The sequence below is a fragment of the Tribolium castaneum genome, chromosome 8, assembly GCF_031307605.1.
Source record: "Tribolium castaneum strain GA2 chromosome 8, icTriCast1.1, whole genome shotgun sequence".
NCBI lineage: Eukaryota > Metazoa > Arthropoda > Insecta > Coleoptera > Tenebrionidae > Tribolium > Tribolium castaneum.
In genome coordinates this window covers 7927196-7948794 of record NC_087401.1, presented here as the reverse complement: position 1 = coordinate 7948794, position 21599 = coordinate 7927196, and the positions used below count along the sequence as shown (strand labels likewise).

General features: G+C 29.3%; 1 protein-coding gene across 3 annotated transcripts in view; it reads left to right on the top strand.

Annotated features, from left to right (window-relative positions):
• LOC660608 (scavenger receptor class B member 1) overlaps nt 1–21599 on the top strand; it is a 35943-nt gene extending 14344 nt beyond the window's left edge. For 2 of the 3 annotated variants that reach the window (XM_966824.5, XM_008196823.3), the window contains exons 3-10: nt 5737–5828; nt 5886–6046; nt 16541–16679; nt 16727–16930; nt 16980–17235; nt 20543–20680; nt 20732–20850; nt 20897–21599. In XM_966824.5, coding sequence (XP_971917.2) covers nt 5737–5828; nt 5886–6046; nt 16541–16679; nt 16727–16930; nt 16980–17235; nt 20543–20680; nt 20732–20850; nt 20897–21322 — 1535 coding nt within the window. In that variant the 3' untranslated portion in view covers nt 21323–21599. Of the gene's footprint in view, nt 1–1021; nt 1385–5736; nt 5829–5885; nt 6047–16540; nt 16680–16726; nt 16931–16979; nt 17236–20542; nt 20681–20731; nt 20851–20896 lie in introns of those variants that run through there. The other variant, XM_015981130.2, reaches the window with a different exon arrangement.

Genomic DNA, 21599 nt, shown 5'->3' with positions numbered 1-21599 from the left:
CATTTTAAAGTTTACTTTTCGTAAACGTTAATAAAAAATACTAAAGTCTCCTGTATATTCAATATGCAAAAAATGAATATCTTATGTGTTAAGCTTTCGTCTAGTCGAAACCGATTAAGTAAATTATTTCCTTTAGAAAAACTTCTATTCTTGGGTTGTTTGTAACATGAGGAATTTTTCTTTTTTCCTCCTCCTGTTTCAGAGTTATTAAATTGTCGTCCATCCTTAATGATAATTTTATTGTGGTGAGATTAAATGTTAAGTCATTAAAGGTTGTGGTCAATTGCTTCTAGAAAGTGATGAACTGCTTTCAATGATGATTACAGAAGAGTTATTTGAACCCATTTAAACCACATACAGTTGGACGTTTTCGCACTGAATTATTTAACCACCTGCAAAATTTCGGGTTTCCCCATATACATTTTTTACCGGTCATAGTTCACTAAACCATCTCAAACGAGTTCTGCAGCCGGATTTTGGCAAAATAGTTGGTTTTATTTGAAAAATATTAGGACGTACCTAAATTGGGAAAAAGAAGTAAGTTGTTTCGTGACGCAAATCAGTGCTAAATTATCACATTAATGGCAATCTAGTTCGCCAAGGACAATTTTTGCCACAAATTAACTATTTCAACTTTAATTAAAAAATATTCAAAATAAACTTAAATTTATTTCGGTAAACAAAATTAATTTACAACACAACACCACTTACTCCAATAATTGCATGCGTCAATTTACAATTATCTCCTTATTATTCAAATTTATTCGCAACTAATAATATTTAGTCACAAAATTGCAAAAAATTGTTACGTTTTATTTATGTGACATCAACCACTGACGTCAGACGTGTTATTTTTTCAGTTGATTGATTGATCCGTTCCACTGTTGAGGTCACAATTAATTTAGCATAGTCGTTGACAGTTTGGTGGAATTATTTTCGTCAAGTTGGTATCGAGGTCAATGAACGATAAATGTCACTTTTTTGAGGTGATAAATCTGAAATTTCACAAAGCGACAATAGCATTTAATGTTAAAAAAGCTTCTTTCCCAATCGCCGTTTAAAATTGGAAAGTTATATATACAGCGTGTTCGCGCCAACCACCCTGTATGTGTATATATCCGCGTTACTGACCCAGATTTGAACGAAAAGGTCACTGTTAAGAGACAAAGATGGCCTTCGTGATTAGGTAACACGATTAGGAGGTTTAATTAATTCCAAGTGGTTTAAGTTTCGGTGGAAAAACGGTTGCGAAATGGCGGCGATTTGTCACAAGATGGACGAAGAAAGATTCTGTTCAAGGACACCGATCGGCCGACTTTAAGCAATGAGAGTGAAAGTGCATCGGCTGTTACATGAGATGAAATTATATTCATCGTTTCTTCAGGTGAGATCAACCGTTGCGTAACCGATTATACAGAGTGTGCAAAAAAAAATTAAAAAAATTTTCTTAAACTCAATTATATTCTAAATTACGGCAATCTTTTTGACCTCAATCGATTCGTCTAAATACAAAAATATTTGTATTTGTATTAAAAAACATGTTTCACTTTCTAATTATTTATTTTGTTTTTTTCGTTTTTCTTGAATAAAAAAATCGTAACTCGTCGTAGAGCATTTTAACTGGTCGCAGGTGTTTACGTCCAAAAACTGGACACAATAACAAAAACTGAATTGAATAATGTATTAATGAAAAAGATTCCGTGGACTAAAAAATGACAAACAAAATATTTATAGTTTTTTTTTGTTTGATTTTTCGTTATTTGCCTTAAAAACTGTCACATAACGGACTTCTAAGATTTCAAAATCCAGGAAAACGTAATTGCTACGAACTAAACAATGGTTGTTTTATATCTTTTAAATTCTCGTTCCGCATAGATATGTTCCGCATTTTATTGGCGATATCCGACTAAATTATGCACAAGAAAAATTACAAAATCAATGAATAATCATTTCATCTTTGTCTAAAATATGACCTTGTCAAAAATCTTGTTCTTTCTGTTGGAACATCACCAAAACAAGGCTAAATACCCCAGTCCCTTTTTTTTATTCAAGTCAATAGTTTATTAAAAATTTGATTTTATTATTACAACCCATAAACCCATCATTAAATACCAAACCAAATTACATTAAACGCAACCTTTGGACTCTGTGTGTGATAGATAAACTTTTGTTTTCCAAACACACCTGACGAAACCGTAGACGTTCACATGTGTTATCGTCCCTGATGATGAAGCGCTGTCGAAACGTGACTCTTCACTTTCTAAAGAATTATTGGAAAAGGCATTTAAATGGTACCATATACCAAAACAATCAAACTGCGAGGCCATGGCTGGAAAATGGACTTTTTGAGGCTTTTCCTAGTTGCGATTTTCCTTAATTTAATTCACTTATTAAAGCTCAAACCTTGAAGTTTATTTCTGATTTTACTCTTTTATATGGTTTTTACCAAATGCTAATTTGTTTAATTTCATGTTTGTATAACTTTTATTTGTTTTTTTGACAATAATCTAATTTACATTTTAATTTTTGTCTGTTTTATTAATGTTCCAGTATGTTTTTAAAATTTATTTTGATGTAATTAGTTAATTTCAGATATCTTTACTGATTGTTTGAAATTATTTTATTCACTATATTCGTCTTTTTTTTGTTTTTTTAATAATTTTGTATTATTTTGCAGTTTATACTTTGTTTCAATTTATAACTGTGATCGATTTCATTTTATGTTTATTAAAGTATACGAGTATATTTTTCATTTTACTTTATTTTTTATTAACATTCCCGGATTTTTGCTGTTAATTAATTTTTAGGTCTATTATTTCGTCTCTATATTTTTTCGTCTTTTGTACTTATTGTTTGTCCTTATTCTGTTATTTAGTTATCAACTCATCATTTATCGTCTTTGTTTATTCCAATTTGTTTATCGTTGTTTTACCACTTTTTCTCTTTTTTTCTAAATATTTAAAGTTTTTATTTTCCTTTTTCTTTGCTTTAGTAATCTTTTATTATTTTCACAACTTAAAATATAAATAAATATCCAATGTCTCTATTTAAGTGTTTTTATATTTTAACCATCAGAGGATAATAGAATGAGATACTTTTCTCATTATTTGGTTTTTGTTTCAACAATAATTTAATAGTAATAGTTATTTTGTATTGACAAAACTTTTGTTTTTATTTTCGTTTGTTTTATCAATGTACAATATGTTTTTTTAAATTTATTTTGGTCATGTGTGTTAATTTCATATATCGTTACTATTTTTTCTATTTGTAATTATTTTATTTTATATATTGGTCTTCATCTTTTCAAAAAATTGATAAAGGATGTTTTTTTAATAATTCTTAATTTGTAGTTTACTATACTTTTTGTTCTAACTGAAGTTATTTTCATTTTATGTTTAATATACAAGTACCATATTTTATCAATTTAGGTACGTTATTTTTACCCACTTTCCCAGATTTTTGCTTTTAATTAATCTTTAGATCTATTATTTTCATCTTCATGTTTTCATATTTTTTCACCTGTTGTTGTATTTATTGATAGCTTATTTGTTATTAGTCTACTATGTAGTCATTAATTCATCATATATTGTCTTTGTGTATCGTTGTGTTACCATCACTTTTGTCTCCTTTTTTCTAAAAATTTTAAATTGTCATTTTCTACTTTTTTCTGTTTAGTCATTTTTGTTCTCTTTATAACTTATAAAGTTATAATATAAATAAATATCCAATGTCTCTGTTTAATTATTTTTATATTTTAAGCCCTAGAAGATATCTTTCTCATTATTTGGTTTTTGTTTCAACAATGATTTCATTGTAACAGTAATTTTCTAATTGGATTTTATTTTAATTTTCGTTTGTTTTATCAATGTTCAAGATTTTTTTAAATTTACTTTGTTGTAGTAGGTTAATTTCAAATATCTTTCCAGTTTTTGTTGTATTTATTATATCCGTCTTCATATTTCAAAAAATTAATAAAAGATTTTTTTTAACTTTAATTTGCTGTTTATACTTTTTGTTCTAAATGAAGTTATTTTCATTTTATGTTTAATATACAAGTACAATATTTTATCAATTTAGATACATTATTTTTTACTCACATTCCCAGAATTTTGCTTTTAATTAATCTTTAGATTTATTATTTTCATCTCTATATTTTTTCATCTGTTGTATTTATTGTTTGTCATTATTCTATTATTTAGTTAACAACTCATAATTTATTGTCTTCGTTAATTCCAATTTGTTTACCATTGTTTTACTATCATTAATCTTATCTTTTCTAAAAGTTTAAAATTTTCATTTTATACTATTATTTGTTTAGTTACTATTATTTTTCGTTATTTTTGCAACTTCAAATTTGAATAAATATCCAATATCTGATAATAGAATGAGATAATTTTCTCATTATTTGGTTTTCGTTTCAACAATAATTTAATTGTAACAGTATGAGTTAATTTCAGATATCTTTACTATTTTTTTTATTTGCAATTCTTTTATTTATTATAAATCGTCTTCTTCTTTATATTTATATCTGCAGTTTATACTTTTTGTTCTAATTGTGGTCAATTTAATTTTATGTTTAATATACAAGTTTATTTTTTCAGTTCACATTATTTTAATTAATCTTTAGATCTATTATTTTAATCTCTATCTTTTTTTATTTGTTGCTGTATTCATTGATAGTTTATTTGTAATTTTTCTATTATTTAGTCATCAACTTGTCTCCGTTTATTCCAATTTGTTTCTCGTTGTGTTGTTACCACTTTTATCTTCTCTTTTTATTAAAAAATAATAGAATGAGATATTTTTCTTATTCTTGTTTCCAAAAACTATTAAGCACACAGAATTCTCCGCTAGAGAATGTTGTAATTTTTTTCAGAATTCCTTATAATTAAAATTTACTAATTAATTTATTTATTTCAATTACTTTTATTATCATTTTAATGATTAATTTTTGTACTAAATCGCTGCAAACTTTTTTTGAGAACTAGAATAAAATACTGTTAGCAGATTCACTTTGTTTGTTAATTATTATTATTAGTATTTATTTAAAATAAACAAAGTTTAAAAAAACCCGACACACCAAACCTTTATTTAAAAAAACACTACGCGTTTCAACCACAAAGTGGTCATCCTCAGGTGAGAATATAAACAGTTTATATAATATATAATATATAATATATAATAATAATATATATATAAATAATATAAATAAATAATATATATATTATATTATATTATATATAATATATTATATATAATAAATAATATAGTTTATATAATATAAACAGTTTATATTCTCACCTGAGGATGACCACTTTGTGGTTGAAACGCGTAGTGTTTTTTTAAATAAAGGTTTGGTGTGTCGGTTTTTTTTTTAAACTTTGTTTATTTTAGTTTTCACGCCAAGGAAATCCAACAAGAAGTAGTGTTTATTTGACTAATTTTTTTATTGATTGTTCCAACTAATTTTTACTTTACCTACTAAATTGAAGAGCAGAATGCCAATATGTATTTGTAATTAATTAATTAAGACATTTATTATTCTTATTATTGTTATTATAAACTTTTTTTAATGAATTTCATTTAATCGTAGGTAATTTGAGTTTGTTTAATCAGTTATTATTATCTATATTTTTTTGTCTTAATATTTTCTGGGCACTAAAAAATTAATTGTATGTATTGTATACCCACATAATGTTTTTGTCTTTTTGGTAACAGTTTTTAAATTATTTTTAGGTCGCATCGCTGTCATCCTAATCGGAGTATTTACCTTGGCCATGGGCATTATCTTATCGTCAATCCCATGGGTGGACTACCTCATTTTAAAAGTAAGTCCCAAAAATAAATGAAAATATCGCGCCAAAAAACCCAATTTTTTCCCCCAGAATTTGAAATTGTGGAACGGCTCACTGAGCTTCCAATACTGGCAAAAGCCTGGAGTAATTCGCCTCACAAAAGTCTACATTTTCAACGTCACAAACCCTGACAGTTTTCTAAATTTAGGGGAAAAACCAAAACTGCAAGAAGTCGGCCCTTTTGTCTACAGGTGAGTCATTTGATCATGAATGAAAATCATCGTACGCGCAACTAATAAATAATTGAACAAGAGTGTTTATGAATGAATGGAATTAGATTTCTTTGTCAAGGATCAAAATCAAAGGTCAGCTCGGTCTTTGCCAAGTATTATTTATTTACACGGTGTAATATCGGCCGGAGGCAATGGCACTTGCTATACCATTCACTTCAAACACATTTTCTAGGTGAAATATGATTTGCTGCTGACTCATTTGTAACGCGTGTGAGCGACCTTTAACACTGATTGCATTTTTTTCGCAATTTTCAACGGGAATTACCCATAATTACAACCCAATTAGACGTCTGACGTGTAATTGGGACCGCTAGTTGTAATTTTTGCGTCTGTGCAAATAATTAATTAAATAATTAATCGACGACTTAAACATTGTTATTGCTCACAGATAAGCACGAAACAATTCATCAAAATCAGATTTAATTAACTCGAATTAATAATTGTCTGCTTTCCGCACTGTTCACAAATTGGAATAATTTATTCCGTTGTTGTTTTGTTCTTCTGAATATTTTTGCAAAAACATCCGCGACCTAACCTTGATAAATCACACCAAATAATGCAATAAAATCTAGCAAAATTAAGGTAAAAGTCATCAAATTAATTCAAACAACGCAAAGGATTGGCAGGAAATCAGAAAAAATGCGGAAAATTTTAAACACAAGTATTATATTTCAGTTATTATAAAATTAATACTACTAGTTGTATAATAAACAAAAAATAATAAATTTATTTTTGTATATAAAATCAATTATTAATTTAACAAAGTATATTTCTCAATTGTATTACTACGAGAAAATACGTATAACACTTGCTTATTTGCTGAAAGTAAATTAACTCCACTTTTCCATCAATTTATCTAAACCAATGGTTAAATATTGAACTTTTTTAAAATTTTGTTAAATTAAGTGATTATTAAAATCAAATTAGTAATCAGAAGGGAATTATTGTTCACAGGTGTTCAATACCAATTTTAAGACTTAAATTATAGTTAATTACTCTAAATTAATTAATCAGTTTTCTGTTGTTACCACTGTTGGCTTAAAACTTCTGATCAAAACAAAAATCAGATAATTAGCCAAATATAAAAAGAAATAATTTCATCTATAATAAATAATAGTAATAATTTAATTAATCAGCAATCTTTGTTTCAAGTTTACTTCAGCACAATAAATTTTGGAAAATACCAGATTTAAGACTTAAAGCCGGTTTACAGAACATTTTAATTGCAATTAAATTTTAATCGCCATTAACTTGACATTTGTCAGTGGATTTTAAATGGCAACTTAATTCGAATTAGTTTAATTTTGAATTAAACCTTAATTTTGCTTTCTGTAAACCGACCCTTAGGGTCGGTTTATAGAAGCGTCATTAAGTTAATCTGCAATTAAATGCGTAATTAACTGATCACATGACCAAATTGAACAAATATGATTAGTCCATTCGTGTTGTTAACTTTTAACAACGAATTAAATTTTAACAAAGCTTTCTATAAACCGGACCTAAAATTACAGTTAATTACTTTAAATAAATTAATCGGTTTTCCGTTGTCAACACTTTTGGCTTAAAAACTTCTGATCAGAAAATACCAGATAATTACAGTTGTTATTAATTAGCCTAGTATAAAAAGAAATAATGTCAACTTCAATACATATTAATAACAATAATTTAATTAATCAGCAGTCTTTGTTTCAAGTTTAGTTCAACACAATAAATTTTGGAAATTACAAAGCATTTTTTTAAACAAGACTTGTTTAAAGTAAATAGCTAATTAAGTCCAATTTCCAATTATAAATTTGTCCCACAATTAAAGCCTGTGATGATAAATTAATTAATTGGAGAAGTCGTTTTCCAGTTGTAATTAACAAATGGTCAAAAAATTATAGAAACGGAATAATTCTAATAAATAGTTTGTACCTAATTATAATTGGAATTCATTACAAAACCTAAGCAACATGACATAATTAATAATATTTATCGGATTGACAAAATTGTTGAATAAAAATAATTGTAATTATCACCGCTCATTATTAAAAAAATGTACGTTGCATTTTTAATTTTTTTAATTTAATTTTATTCTTTCCAATATTTCATATTTTTAAATTTTCAGATTATTATTAAATAAAATTCCAAGCAAAACACGAAATGTATCTTATTTTATTTTAGCAATTCATTATCAACATAAAATTAATAAGTTTGAGAGTTAAACAATCATATAATTGGAAGTAATTAATTAATTAATCGGTTTTCTGTTGCTACCACTTTTGGCGTAGAAACTTCGGATCATAACGAAAATCAGAAAATTAGAGTTGTTACTAATTAGAAATAATTTTATGTACCTATAACAAATAATAATAATAATAATAATAATTTAATTAATCAGCTATCTTTATTTCTCACGTTTACTTCAACACAACAACACTTGTTCAAAGTAAGTAGCTAATTAACTCTAATTTCCAATTACAAATTTATCCAACAGTTAGAGCCTGTGATGATGAACTAATTAATTTGAGAAGTCGTCTTTCAATTGTAAGTAACAAATGGTCATAAAATTATAGAAGCGAAATAATTGTGATAAGTAATTTGTACCTAACTATAATTATAATTGTAAATTTATCAGATTGACAAAATTGATGAATAAAAATAATTGTAATTATCTTAATTATTAAGACAATGCTCGTATGATTTTTAATTTTTTTATTTTAATTTTGTGCTTTCCAAAATTACATATTTTGAAATTTTCTGACTATTAATAAATAAAATGCCAAGCAAATCACGAAATGTACCTTATTTCAGCAATTTAATTATAATTATAACTCAATCTCAATAAAAAATCAATAAGATCATGTAACTAGTGATTAATTTTTAACTTGAAAATTGAAAATACTCAAAATAGCGCAAACTGACGAAAATTTAAAGTATGCAACTTGGGTGATTTCTTTATTGGGTAATTAATTAAGCCGTTCATAGTTTCGTATCGCTTTATCGCTACATTAATATAAATCGACAAAAGTAAACCAAACAAAGTGCTTTTCATGATTTCACTTTTCAGTAGTTTTTTATGTGTCTCGTTAACAGAGCGGAAATAATTAAAAATTTAAATTCATAATACGTAATTTCTTAATTCTCGGAACACGACACGCCATTAAATGCACGAAAACAGTTTCAAGGTCACAGATTTACGAAAAATCACCACGTTTTTTCCTATGATGACTAGATTAAGAAAAAAGGAAAAAAAGAAAGGTGACTTGATAAATTGCTTAACCAATGATCGGAATGTGTTACCACACAGTTAATAGAGCAACATGTATATCTCTGAAAATAAAATATAATAATTATGACACAAAACTGAAAGTATGTTGGCACGCGTATTAACGTACAATAACTTTTCGCGATGCGAAAAAATTTGCATGGACGGTCGTCAACCTACTGATTTCTAAGTCAAGGTCATCCACTTGCTACACGACCTGCACCAATAACGGAAGAGTTAGAGAGACACGTGGTCTAAAAAAGTGCTTTCACAGCACCCTTCGTGAAAGCAAGCGATTGTATAAGTGTGAAACTGACTTTATGTAAGAATGAGAGTGAAGGTTGGTACACCTGGAGGACGATGGGGTTCGGGGGTTCCGGATTTTGGTGGCTGGCGTACTTGACATTAAAACGCCTATGAGGAAATCAGCGACTAGGAAATTGGCGAAAATGAGTGATTACCTGGAGAATTTAAAAAAATACAATAATTTGATTCATTTGCGAATTAATCCTGTAGTATTTTTATTTTTTTACTAAAAAACTTAACTACATTTTTCGTTTATTGTGTGAAACTTTTATAATTTGGTTTGATTTTCAATTATTGCTTAATTATTTTTTTAATTAATTCGTGGCAAAAATTTTTATTTCACATACAAGGTGACCCAGGTGTGCACAGGGTCCTGTATACAGGCTGGTGAACCAAAGAAAAATTTTTTTAAATAGAACACCCTATATATTTTGCACAATTGGATTCTACACAAAAAATAACGTAACTAACTATATAAACTGTTATGGATTTATCTCTTTTCGTTTTGGAATTATTCAACTTTTCATTATAAAAAAGACCAATTTTTAAATAACCACTACGAAGTCGCCTATGAATATTTTCCGAAAAATTTGCAACAGAAAAACTCAAAATACCCTGTAGTTTATCAAAAATGTTACCGATACATGAAAAAAATACAGGATGCTCCATTTGAAAAAAATGAATTATTCAACTTTTTGCGTTTTGGCACACTCTGTATATTATCTGCGTGCTTTAACTAAAAGTCATCTATTTGCTAAAACTACAAGATATTCTGAATTTTTATGATGCAAAAATATTCATAGGCGATTTTGCAATGATTTTTCAAAAATTGGTCTTTTTTATAACGAAAAGTTGAATAATTCCGAAACGAAAAAAATAGACCCATATAAATTTATATAAAATTACATTATTTTTTGCGTAGAATCCGATTATGCAAAAATATATAGGGTGTTCTATTTAAAAAAAATGTAACTTTGATTCACCACCCTGTATACAACACCCTGTGTATAATAAAAATATTTTTAGTTGTGGACTTTAAGTCGATTTATCGGAAAATAAAAACAGAATGGCAATATTTCAAATATCCAGAAAGTTATACCCCTAGGTCACCCTGTATGTAATTAATTCTCAAATAAACCATACAAACTAATGTAACTATTAATTCAATTTGTACAAAGTATTGAAATAATTACTTTTTGACTTGTTATTGTATAACTTTGAAATTAAATGGATATACAGAGTGCTTCAGGACAGCTCATAACTTAAAAAAAATTGAAATAAATTTTAAACAAATTCAGATCAATCAAAATTAACAAATAAATCTATTGGACCCTGTTTAACACGTACCTAGTAATAATGTCATAAAAAGCACTGTTTACTATTTTTATTAATTTTTAAAGTGTAAAATCTTTTTTTTTGGTTTTAATTTTTTAACAGTAATTCCTGACCCGATTAAAAAAACCTTAGGGACATTTAAGAAGCTAAAAGGGTATCCTAATGAACACAAAAAAATAATAACATGACAATAAAAAAGTATTATGACAAAATAATTATTTGGGAACACTCTGTATAATCAAAATAAATTTTTCGTAAAATGCGTCCTCGAGTGTAAAGAACATCTGCTAAATATCAAACGCCCAACATAACTAAGCTACACATGACGAGGGATAAGTTAGAGCACCCTGTATAGTACAATTTTTTTTGTTAATTATTTACGACAATTCAAATTCTGTAATTTCATTTCCTGATTTAAAAAAAAATCCAAATAACAAACCTATTAAGTTATTTTTTGGATCAGTTAACCCTTATTTCTAAATTTTGGTTTTAATTATAATTAAAAATTATTATTCTTGACGTCAGGTTATACAAATAAATATTTAATTAATTAGTATTTTTTGATGGTCACCCGGTATGAATAAAATGAATAAAACTGTAATCAATAAAGATCCGAACTGATTTAAATAGATATGATCTTTTGCTTGACAAATTATAAACTAGTTTAATTGTGTGTGAATTAAGTGCAATTCTTTCTCTTGTCATAACGCGGAAACCTAATTTTTTCGAGGCTAGAAAGAAAAAGGAGTGTCAAAACACAAATAAACAAATGCGAAATTTATTACACTCTAACATAAAATTACTTTACAATAAAAATTGAATTAATTGAATTTAGCACCGGTGCAAGTAAAAATAATTATGCACGTCGACTATAATTCACAATTATGTAATTTTATTTGAAGTCAGTTCTTAAGTTAATTAATTATTTTTACAAAAAAAGTATCAGTCTGCGTGAATTTATTACATAGAAAAGTTGACTTTAATTACGACGGGAAAAATGTCACAGTGGGTACTAATGTGTTTAGATATTCCGCCGTGTTACGTAATTCAATCAATTCAATTAATTATGTGTGTGATTCAACGGAACTTGAATAGGAAGAGAAATTTTCAAAATTTCTAATCCAGAAAAAATCGGCCGCTTAGTTGGCGTGCACGTTTTGACCCAGATAAGCGATTCATCTTCAGGACTTCACAGCCACCTGTTCGTTTCAATCGAATTAGTGCTTACATAAACGCCCGGCTCGTTCATTAAAAATAAATTAAGAATAAAACGAAAATAAAAGCACGAGCAAATCGGCTACATATCCGAGCACAAAACTAGTTAACCGCGTCTGAAAACGATTACGTAAGTGGAGAAACTCTGACTTTCTTTGGAATGCAGCAAGTTGTTTTTTGCTCAAAGATGACAATGAGTGTTTGATAAATTCGCAATTATCGTGTGTTTTTTCGCACCTCTGGAGAAATTTCTTTCCCATTATGCGACCTTGACGGTAATTGTTTACAACTTTCCAAATTAACAGGACCCGAGGGGTTGGGACAATTGGGGGATTTCCCGCCAAAAAAATCCAAACGCAAAATGTGTTTTGTAATCCACTTTTGCAATAAATGACGCGATGTTTGTACAGTTTCCAACACTTAGCAAGCAAACACAAGATTTTAATTAAACGTTATTGTCGATTTTACAACTTTATGTACAATAAAAATGATTCGAGTAATTAATTAAAAACAAGTCACTGATTGAAGGAAAGCACTTATTTTTAGCCTCGCGCGAGTTTAATATACGCATATCGTTGATTATTATTTATAATAATAATTTAACAAACACAGAAAAACTCCACAAAACCGACTTGTTTGTCTGACCATCAAAATTAAGGTCACAGTTTACCTCTCTTCGTACATTTATTTAGTAATAAACACAGACTCGTTTCAATAAATTAATACTTAATGCAATCGCCGGACTAATATCGTCCTTCAGAAGGTTGCAATAGCTTTATCTCGCAACGAGAAGTTAACTGAACTGTGACATAATCGAATTCCTTACACAACCAAAAAAATAAAGCGCCGATTTGATGCAACCAGTAATACACCAAGTGACCCCCGGACGTGAAAGTTACCAGTTTGGCAATATTGTGGACGCTCCTCGGCCAATTTTGCAACGAAATGCTAAACCAAGCCCAGATTTTGCCCAAATAATCGAAAAATGACCCAATACTTTTTTTGCGTTTCCGTGCAGGAATGATGTTCACCTTTAAAAAAGAATCGTAAAAACTGCAAGAACTAAACACTTATAACAAAATACTACGTAAATAAAATAAATAAAATACATTTTCAATATTCTGCTCAAGTTTCTTTTAGAATTTCGCCAGATTATTCTTTAGCATTGTTTCAGCATTTTCCTTAAGATTTATATCAAGATTCTTCTCTGATTCTTTTCTAAAACAGTTAAGATATCAAAAATTTTGATTCTTTTTTAGACTATTTTATAAACACATCTTTAGATTATTTTAATTTATTTTATAAATTCTTCTCTAGATTCCCCATTACAATTATTTTGTAGACTGCATTCAAAATTCTTTTATAAATGATACTGTTTCTACATTCTCCAAGAATTCTATTATGGATTTCACTTTGTACCTGTTTAGAATTCTTCTACAGTTTCGTTTAGAATTCTTCTAGATTATTCTTTATCATTGTTTTTTCAGTTTTTTTAAATTCTTCTCTGATTCTTTTCTAAAACCGTTAATAAATAGGGAATCTGGATTCTTTTTTAGACTATTTTATAAACACATCTTTAGATTATTTTAATTTATTTTATAAATTCTTCTCTAGATTCCCCTTTACAAGTATTTTGTAGACTGTACTCAAAATTCTTTTATTAATGATACTTTTTCTACATTCTCCAAGAATTCTATTATGGATTCCACTTTGTACCTATTTAGAATTCTTCTACAGTTTCGTTTAGAATTCTGCTAGTTTATTCTTTAGCATTGTTTTTTCAGTTTTTTTTAATTCTTCTCTGATTTTTTTCTAAAACCGTTAATAAATACGGAATCTGGATTTTTTTAGACAATTTTTTAAATCGATTTTTAGTTTATTTATAAAAGCTTCTCCAGATTCTCCTTTAGAATTTTTTGGAGACCGTATTCTCAATTCTTTTATAAATAGAACTTCTTCTACATTCTCCAAGATTTTCTTTTATGGATATCACTTTGTGTCTGTTTACAATTAATCTATAGTTTCGTTTAGAATTCTGCCAAATTATTCTTTAGCATTGTTGCTGCGCTTTCTTAAGATTTTTCTTAAACGTTTTCTCTGATTCTTTTCTAAAACCGTTGATATACCAGAAATCAGAAATATGGATTTTTTCAGACTATTTTATAAATCCATCTTTAGATTATTTTATAAATTCTTCCCCAGATTCTCCTTTAGAATCATTTTTAGACTGTATTCAAAATTCGTTTGTAAATGGTACTTCTTCTACACTCTCCAAGAATCCTATTATGGATTCCACTTTGTTCCTGTTTAGAATTAGTCTACAGTTTTGTTTAGAATTCCGATAGATTACTCTTAAGCATTGTTTCTACACTTTTCTTAAGATTCTTCTCTGACTCTTTTCTAAAACCGTGAATAGATCTAGAATCTGAATTCTTTTTAGACAATTTTATAAATCCATCTTTAGATTATTTTATAAATTCTTGCACAAATTCTCCTTTAGAATTATTTTCTGGAGTGGAGTACTTTTTTACATTCTCTAAGATTTTTTTATGGATTCTACTTTGTATCTGTTTAGAAGTCTTCTACAGTTCCGTTTAGAATTCTGCTAGATTATTCTTTAGCATTGTTTCTGCACTTTTCTGAAGATTTTTTTCTGATTCCTTTCTAAAACCGTTAATAGATCCCACTGAATTTTTTTAGACTATTTTATAAATGAATCTTTGATTATTTTGTAAATTCTTCTCCAGATTCTCGTTTAGAATTTTTGTGTAGACAGAATTCAATTTTTTGTATATAAATAGAACTTCTTCTACATTCTCCAAGAATTCTTTTATGAATTACACTTTGTGTCTGTTTAGAATTACTCTATAGTTTCGTTTATAATTCAGCCAAATTATTCTTTAGCATTGTTTCTTCACTTTTCTAAAGATACCTCTGATTTTTTCCTAAAACCGTTAATACACAGGGAATTTGGATTCTTTTTTTAGATTATTTTATAAATATTCCCCAGATTCTCCTTTAGAAGTATTTTGTAGACCGTATTTAAAGTTCTTTTGTACATAGTACTTCTTCTATATTTTTCAAGAATTCTTTTGTGGATTCCACCTTGTGCCTGCTTAGAATTATTCTATAAGTTTGTTTAAAGTTCTGACAGATTATTCTTTAGCATTGTTTCTGCACATTTAAGAATAAGATTTTTTAAGATTCTTCTTTGATTCGTTTCTAAAACAGTTAATAGATTATAAATCTGGATTCTTTTTTAGATTATTTTATAAATTCTTTTATAAATGGTGCTTCTTCTACATTCTCTAAGAATTCTTTTATGGACTCCCCTTTGTACCTGTTTAGAATTCTTCTATATTTTCGTTTAGAATTCTGCTAGATTATTCTATAGCATTGTATCTGCACTTTTCTTAAGATTCTTCTTTGATTCTTTTCTAAAACCGTTAATAGATCGGGAATCTAGATTCTTTTTTAGACTATTTTTTTATCCATTTGTAGATTATTTTATAAATTTTTCTCCAAATTCTCCTTTAGAACTGTATTCAATATTCTTTTATAAATGGTACTTCTTCTATATTCTCCAAGAATTCTTTTATGGATTTCACTTTGTACCTGTTTAGAATTCTTCTATAGTTTCTTTTAGAATTCTGCTAGATTATTCTTTAGCATTGTTTCTTCACTTTTCTTAAAATTTTTCTCTGATTCTGTTCTAAAACCATTAATAGATCGGGACTATTTTATAAACCCATCTTTAAATTATTTTGTAAATTCTTCCTCACATTCCTCTTTAGAAATATTTTATAAACTGTATTCAAAATTCTTTTATAAATAGTACTTCTTCTACATTCTCCAATAATTCTTTTATGGATTTCACTTGGTGCCTATTAGATTCTGTCTCATGTTAATATGGTCCTAAAAAAATCTTATTCTGCTCTCAAACTATTATACGCGAACTATTTAATTCTGAATTTCAAATTACGAAAAAAATTAATAGAAAGCTTAGTTATGTCATTTATGAAATATATGATCTTATACTATCCCTATTTAGATAACATCATAAAATACAAATTATTGTTTAAAATTTGTATATTTTTATTTTTCTTGCTGGGGTTGAGTTGAATAGCCTTCAGCTAGACTTTTTGAGTTGTATATTTATTTATTATAATTATTATTATTATTAATCTTTTACAAACCCATCTTTAGATTCTTTTATGGAATATTTTTACTGGATTCAAAATTTTTATACAAACACCTTTTCTATATATCTCCAAAATTTTGTGTTAAGAATTCTTACACCATTTATCAGAACTTATATCATAATGTATTATTTTGATAATATTCCACAGAGAAGACATGGAAAAGGTCAATATCAAGTTCCACGATAACGGCACACTAACGTATCAGCACAAAAAAATCCTACAATTTGTACCTGAATTATCCGTTGATAAGGACCAGAAGATCACTGTTCCCAACATTCCGCTTCTGGTGAGTAAAATAACCAAAAATTACTAAAAATAATTAAAAAATTGTAGACCTTATCGACCCAATCTAACTCTCTCAGTTACTTCGTCCAACGAACAATTTCTTTCCTGTTAAGTGTACGAGGTTTCAAACCCTTCGTCACAATAACAGCAGATGAGCTAGTCTTCGGCTACGACGACACTCTAGTCTCGCTAGCCCACCAGTTTTATCCGAAACGAAAACGCCCAATGTCCAAAATGGGGCTTTTAATCAACGTAAGTTGCCACCAATGACACTTTCCCCCTAACTAATTTTCTGACACAGAGAAATGGAACCTTGAATGAGGTCCATAACATATATACAGGGATGACCGGAATGCAAAATTTCGGCTACTTGGAGAAGCTCAACGGAGTCGACAAGTTGCCCTACTGGCAGGAGTCACCCTGTAACATCATAAGGGCCAGCGAAGGGTCCTTTTTCCCGCCCAGATACTATACCAAGTCCGATGTTGTCAATATTTATGACAAGGATTTGTGCAGAACCATGCCCTTGCAGTACAGGGGGCCAGTCACAAAACATGGTAATTTAAATTTGTTGCCAACCTAACGTTCAACTCAATGTTTAATGTTGCCAACCGATTTTTTTAAAGTAGCAACTTGTTATACAGAGTGTTATGGATAGGCTTAGCACTACGTCGTATGTCAATTTCTCTTAATCAGACGAGTTAACAACCCTTATATAATTTTTCTAAAAAGTGCGTATTTTCTTCAGAAATTTTTGTTAACCTACCGGTTGAGAGCCACTGTGTGGCTTATGATAGTTTATTAGCAGTTAATTTTCTCATTAAAAAAATGGAGATGGTGGCGCATCGGCGTTTTGAAGATTTTTCAAAATTGTAAGTAACATGTTCATGGTGTGTGGGAGGTTTAAATCCCGGTTCTGGCAAAAAAATTTGATTTTTTTTTGAAAAATTTAATAACAAAACAAATTGAAATAAAAGAATAACCTAGTGGACCAAGAAGTTAATTTACCTCTGCTGTTTTGTCAATAATATTAAAATTTACGCTAATTTTTTTAACCTTAGTTCAGCGGTTTTCAAAATTTATAACCAAATTTTCAGAACGATTTCTTGGGAAACTATGCATTTTTGATTTAGATAAATTTTGCTTAATCGTTTTTTTTTGCCAGTCTCTATTTGTCTTTAAATTTTTGCTAAACCATTCCCTAACACGCTGTATAAACACGATTTTATTTAATTTATTTAATAAATACAGGGTAATTCTTTTAGGACCTACATTATAATTTTTTTAACTTCTAATGTAGCTAAAGCTTTAACATTTTGTGTACGATTAAAATCGACCATTCTGAGTTCAATTCTTCGACCATATATCATATAGACTCGTCGTAAAGCGAGTTTGTAGGCAGGTTGTTTGAAGCCAACATGTATGGGTGCGAGGAGTGAGGGGCAAGAGGAAGCTTACTCCTTGTTCAATGGCAGCTCGTAGTCAAGGGGCAAACAATTGAAAAAACATTACAAGTTTCAGAAATAATTTAAGTTTTCGAGTTTCAAAAAAAATGCCTTAGTTAAAGTACTTCTAATTCTATCTTATGACATGTCGTCAGAGTTGTAATATTCAAAAATATTCAGTATCAAAGCGGAAAATCAGAATACGTTACGACGCCACTGGTGTGCTTCCAGATTTAGGTTAACACCTGTATTTTCTTACTTACGGATGACATTACCGATGAATACCCCTTGTGAATTCTTTCTCCTGTATATTTCGACGCAAGAACCAGATTTTACCCATTCACAAGAAAATTTAAGCCCAAAATTCACAATTTTTCCCTTTAATCACAATCGTGAAGCACGAAGTTTGACGAATATTAACAAAACACTTGGAAATATTTTGAATGGACCAATCAGAGAAGGGGTACCTAAGAGTCAAATTCGCGTACCAAGCCTTATTTCCCCTTGCCCCACCTGCACATGTTGGCTTCAAAACAAATCTCACCTTGCCCAGTCTATATGATATATGGTCGAAGGTTCAATTAAGTTATTTTCAAAATGGCTGAGCTTCCGGAACTACGAAAAATTGGCGCCAAATTTAAAATTTTAAATGGTAACCCCTCATTTTTATTGCATTTTTGAATATGGTGATAAAAGACATTCAGTTAAGCACAAAATGAAGTAATTTTTTTTTAAGCAACTTAATTTTGATATATTTTTTAATTTGTTTTCCTTAGCAACGGTATCGGTTTTTGCTCTTTTGTTAGCTCTGGTGCCGAATTTGCAAGTTGTTTAATTGTTTTCTACATCATAAAACCTTAATTGTTGATTTTTTCAACAGGTATTTGTCTAATGTTTTAAGAGCTGTCGTTTCCGCTAACTAAAGCCATAAAATATGATTTGAAGCACCAAAAACTTAACTTAAAAATTTAACTTTGAATAGCTATATCTTGTGAAAAAAGGCTCAAACAATTTTTATGAACTTTTAATTCAGTTTAATGTCCTTTATCAGCACCCAGTCTCCAGTACTTATAAATCACCTTATATAGTTTTTGACATAAGCCAACTTTTTTGTTAAAATGCGGCAAATTCAAGTTCCACAACTATCTGAGATCCTACACTCTTTTATTCAGGAATAAAATTATTTAGACGCCCTCTGGTAACAACATATCGTACTTGCCAAAAACAGTAACGAAATTTTCGTAATTCCACATTTAATGAATCATTTTTTACGTCAGAGAGAATCAGTTTAAAAGTATGTGTTTCGCGATTATAAAGTGCTTCTTGTTGGAATTTGAAAATGGATAAAAAGTGAAAAAAAAAGATTTAAATTTTCATTACATAGTGTTATTAAAATCATCGCGTAATCAAAGACTATAAATATTGGATCATAGCAAACACGTGTTGGGCTCAAAAAACAAATACATTAGTAAAGTGTGTGAATTTAAGGTTAGAATTTTTTCACTGAAAAAAAAAATCTTGTGATACTTTGATCAATCCCCAAAACTGCAATTAAAAGCAACAACTGCTGATACATTTAAGCATAAATTGTTCCAAAAGGTAGGCTTTTCAAGGTCTTTTTTAATAATTCAACAAAATAATTTAACAAAATTCGTGTTTTCCTCGTCATTTATAATTTGTCAACATTCATTCCTTGCACCAAAGATATAATACTCGAAACATTCGAATAAAAATTTCCCCGTCATTTATGGTTACTGTTTTCAGTCTTGCTCAGTGGCGCCCTCAACGGTAATTTTACTTCCGAATAAACAGTCTGTAGAAGATGTTGAAAAAAGTCTTCATTAAAATTGTTGTTTTTTTGTTTGTCATGGCATTATTTTCAAAATATCATAGTAGCCTTGCAATTTGATACTTGGCAATCGTGACAGGAATTAAGAAGACACCATCAAACCTTTGATTATCAAATGAAAAAGAATTATTCACTAGTTGTAATGGGTTCAAGAGCTGTGAAATTTTAAATGATGAACCCCTGTAGATAAAAATTTGCATAAAAAAAATATATGAACGTAAAAAACTGTGAGAGATATATCCCATGTCAGTTCATAGTAGAATTTTGTTGTAGCGCATTTGCCACTAGAGTACATTTTACTCAGTTTCAAATGACAAATTCAAAAATGCAAAAAAAAAATATGTGATTGCAATAAAAACTTCAAAGTTGGCGCCAAATTCACATCGTTCCCAAAGTTCAGCCAACTTAAAAATAATTTAGTTGAACTTAAATTAGGAGATTTGAATCGTACACAAAATTGTGAAGCTCTAGTTACACTAGAAGTTAAAAAAATTCTAACATGAAAGGCCCTAAAAGAATCAGCCTGTATTTTTGGGTGTACAAGTAGTTGCCTATCGCCATTTTTTTCAGGAATCAGCGCTGATTTGTACACCCCGGCTGATAGCATGTTCGAGACTGTGATGAAAGAGCCCAACAACAAATGTTACTGCCCCAACAACGAGTTTTGCCCCCCAAAAGGTCTCCAAAACATCAGCCCTTGTCAATTCGGTACATAACTTCAAACCACATTAGTCCACAATATTTAATTTCAAATTGCAGATGCCCCGGTTTATTTATCGTTCCCGCACTTTTTCGAAGCCGATCCAACGCTAATTGAGCCTTTTGAAGGCCTGAATCCAGTCAAAGAGAAGCACCAGTCCTATTTTAAAATCCAACCGGTAATGATTGTATTCTTGGTTGCCTAAATTCAATTTTTGATTTTAGCGTCTGGGGGTGCCAATTGAGGGCAAAGTGCGTTTGCAGCTCAATTTGAAAGTGGACCAAGCACCCCAGGTGGCCCCCGTGTCGAAATTCCCCAGTATCATGTACCCCATCATGTGGCTTGAGGAGGGTATTGATGACTTGACGCCCCCCATCAGACGCTGGATTTACCTCGCAACGACTTTTGCCGATGTTGCGTGCCCCCTTATGACCTACGGGTTCATTTTTCTAGGGACTTGTATTTTGATCGGTGTGTTTATAAACGCGTACAAATCACTTGTTTTTACGAAGGAAACCATCGAGATCGGGATGAAGACGCTGAGGAAGCGAGGGAGTGGTTATTTGGCCGTGGCAAGGCCTAAACTGATCAAAAGAGACACGTATACACTGCTCGATTTGAACGAAGGATTGGACGAGATTGATATATGAGTGCGAGTTGTAGTTCTGGTCAATTGTGATTGTAGAAAATTGAACTCTGCCGAATTGCTCAAATTGTGATTCTTGTGATAATTTTTGGTGCAATAATTTATTTTTTGAATTGCCAAACGTTGACTAGGTTTAGGTGTAGTGGCGGATGATTGCGGGATTGAAATTGGTGCCTTTTATCAGATGAGTCATCACACAAACTTTGATTTTTGCTCAGTTAGGTCTAGGAGAGCCAGTTTTATAATGAAATGTACTTTTTTAATAAAATACTTAAACTTGG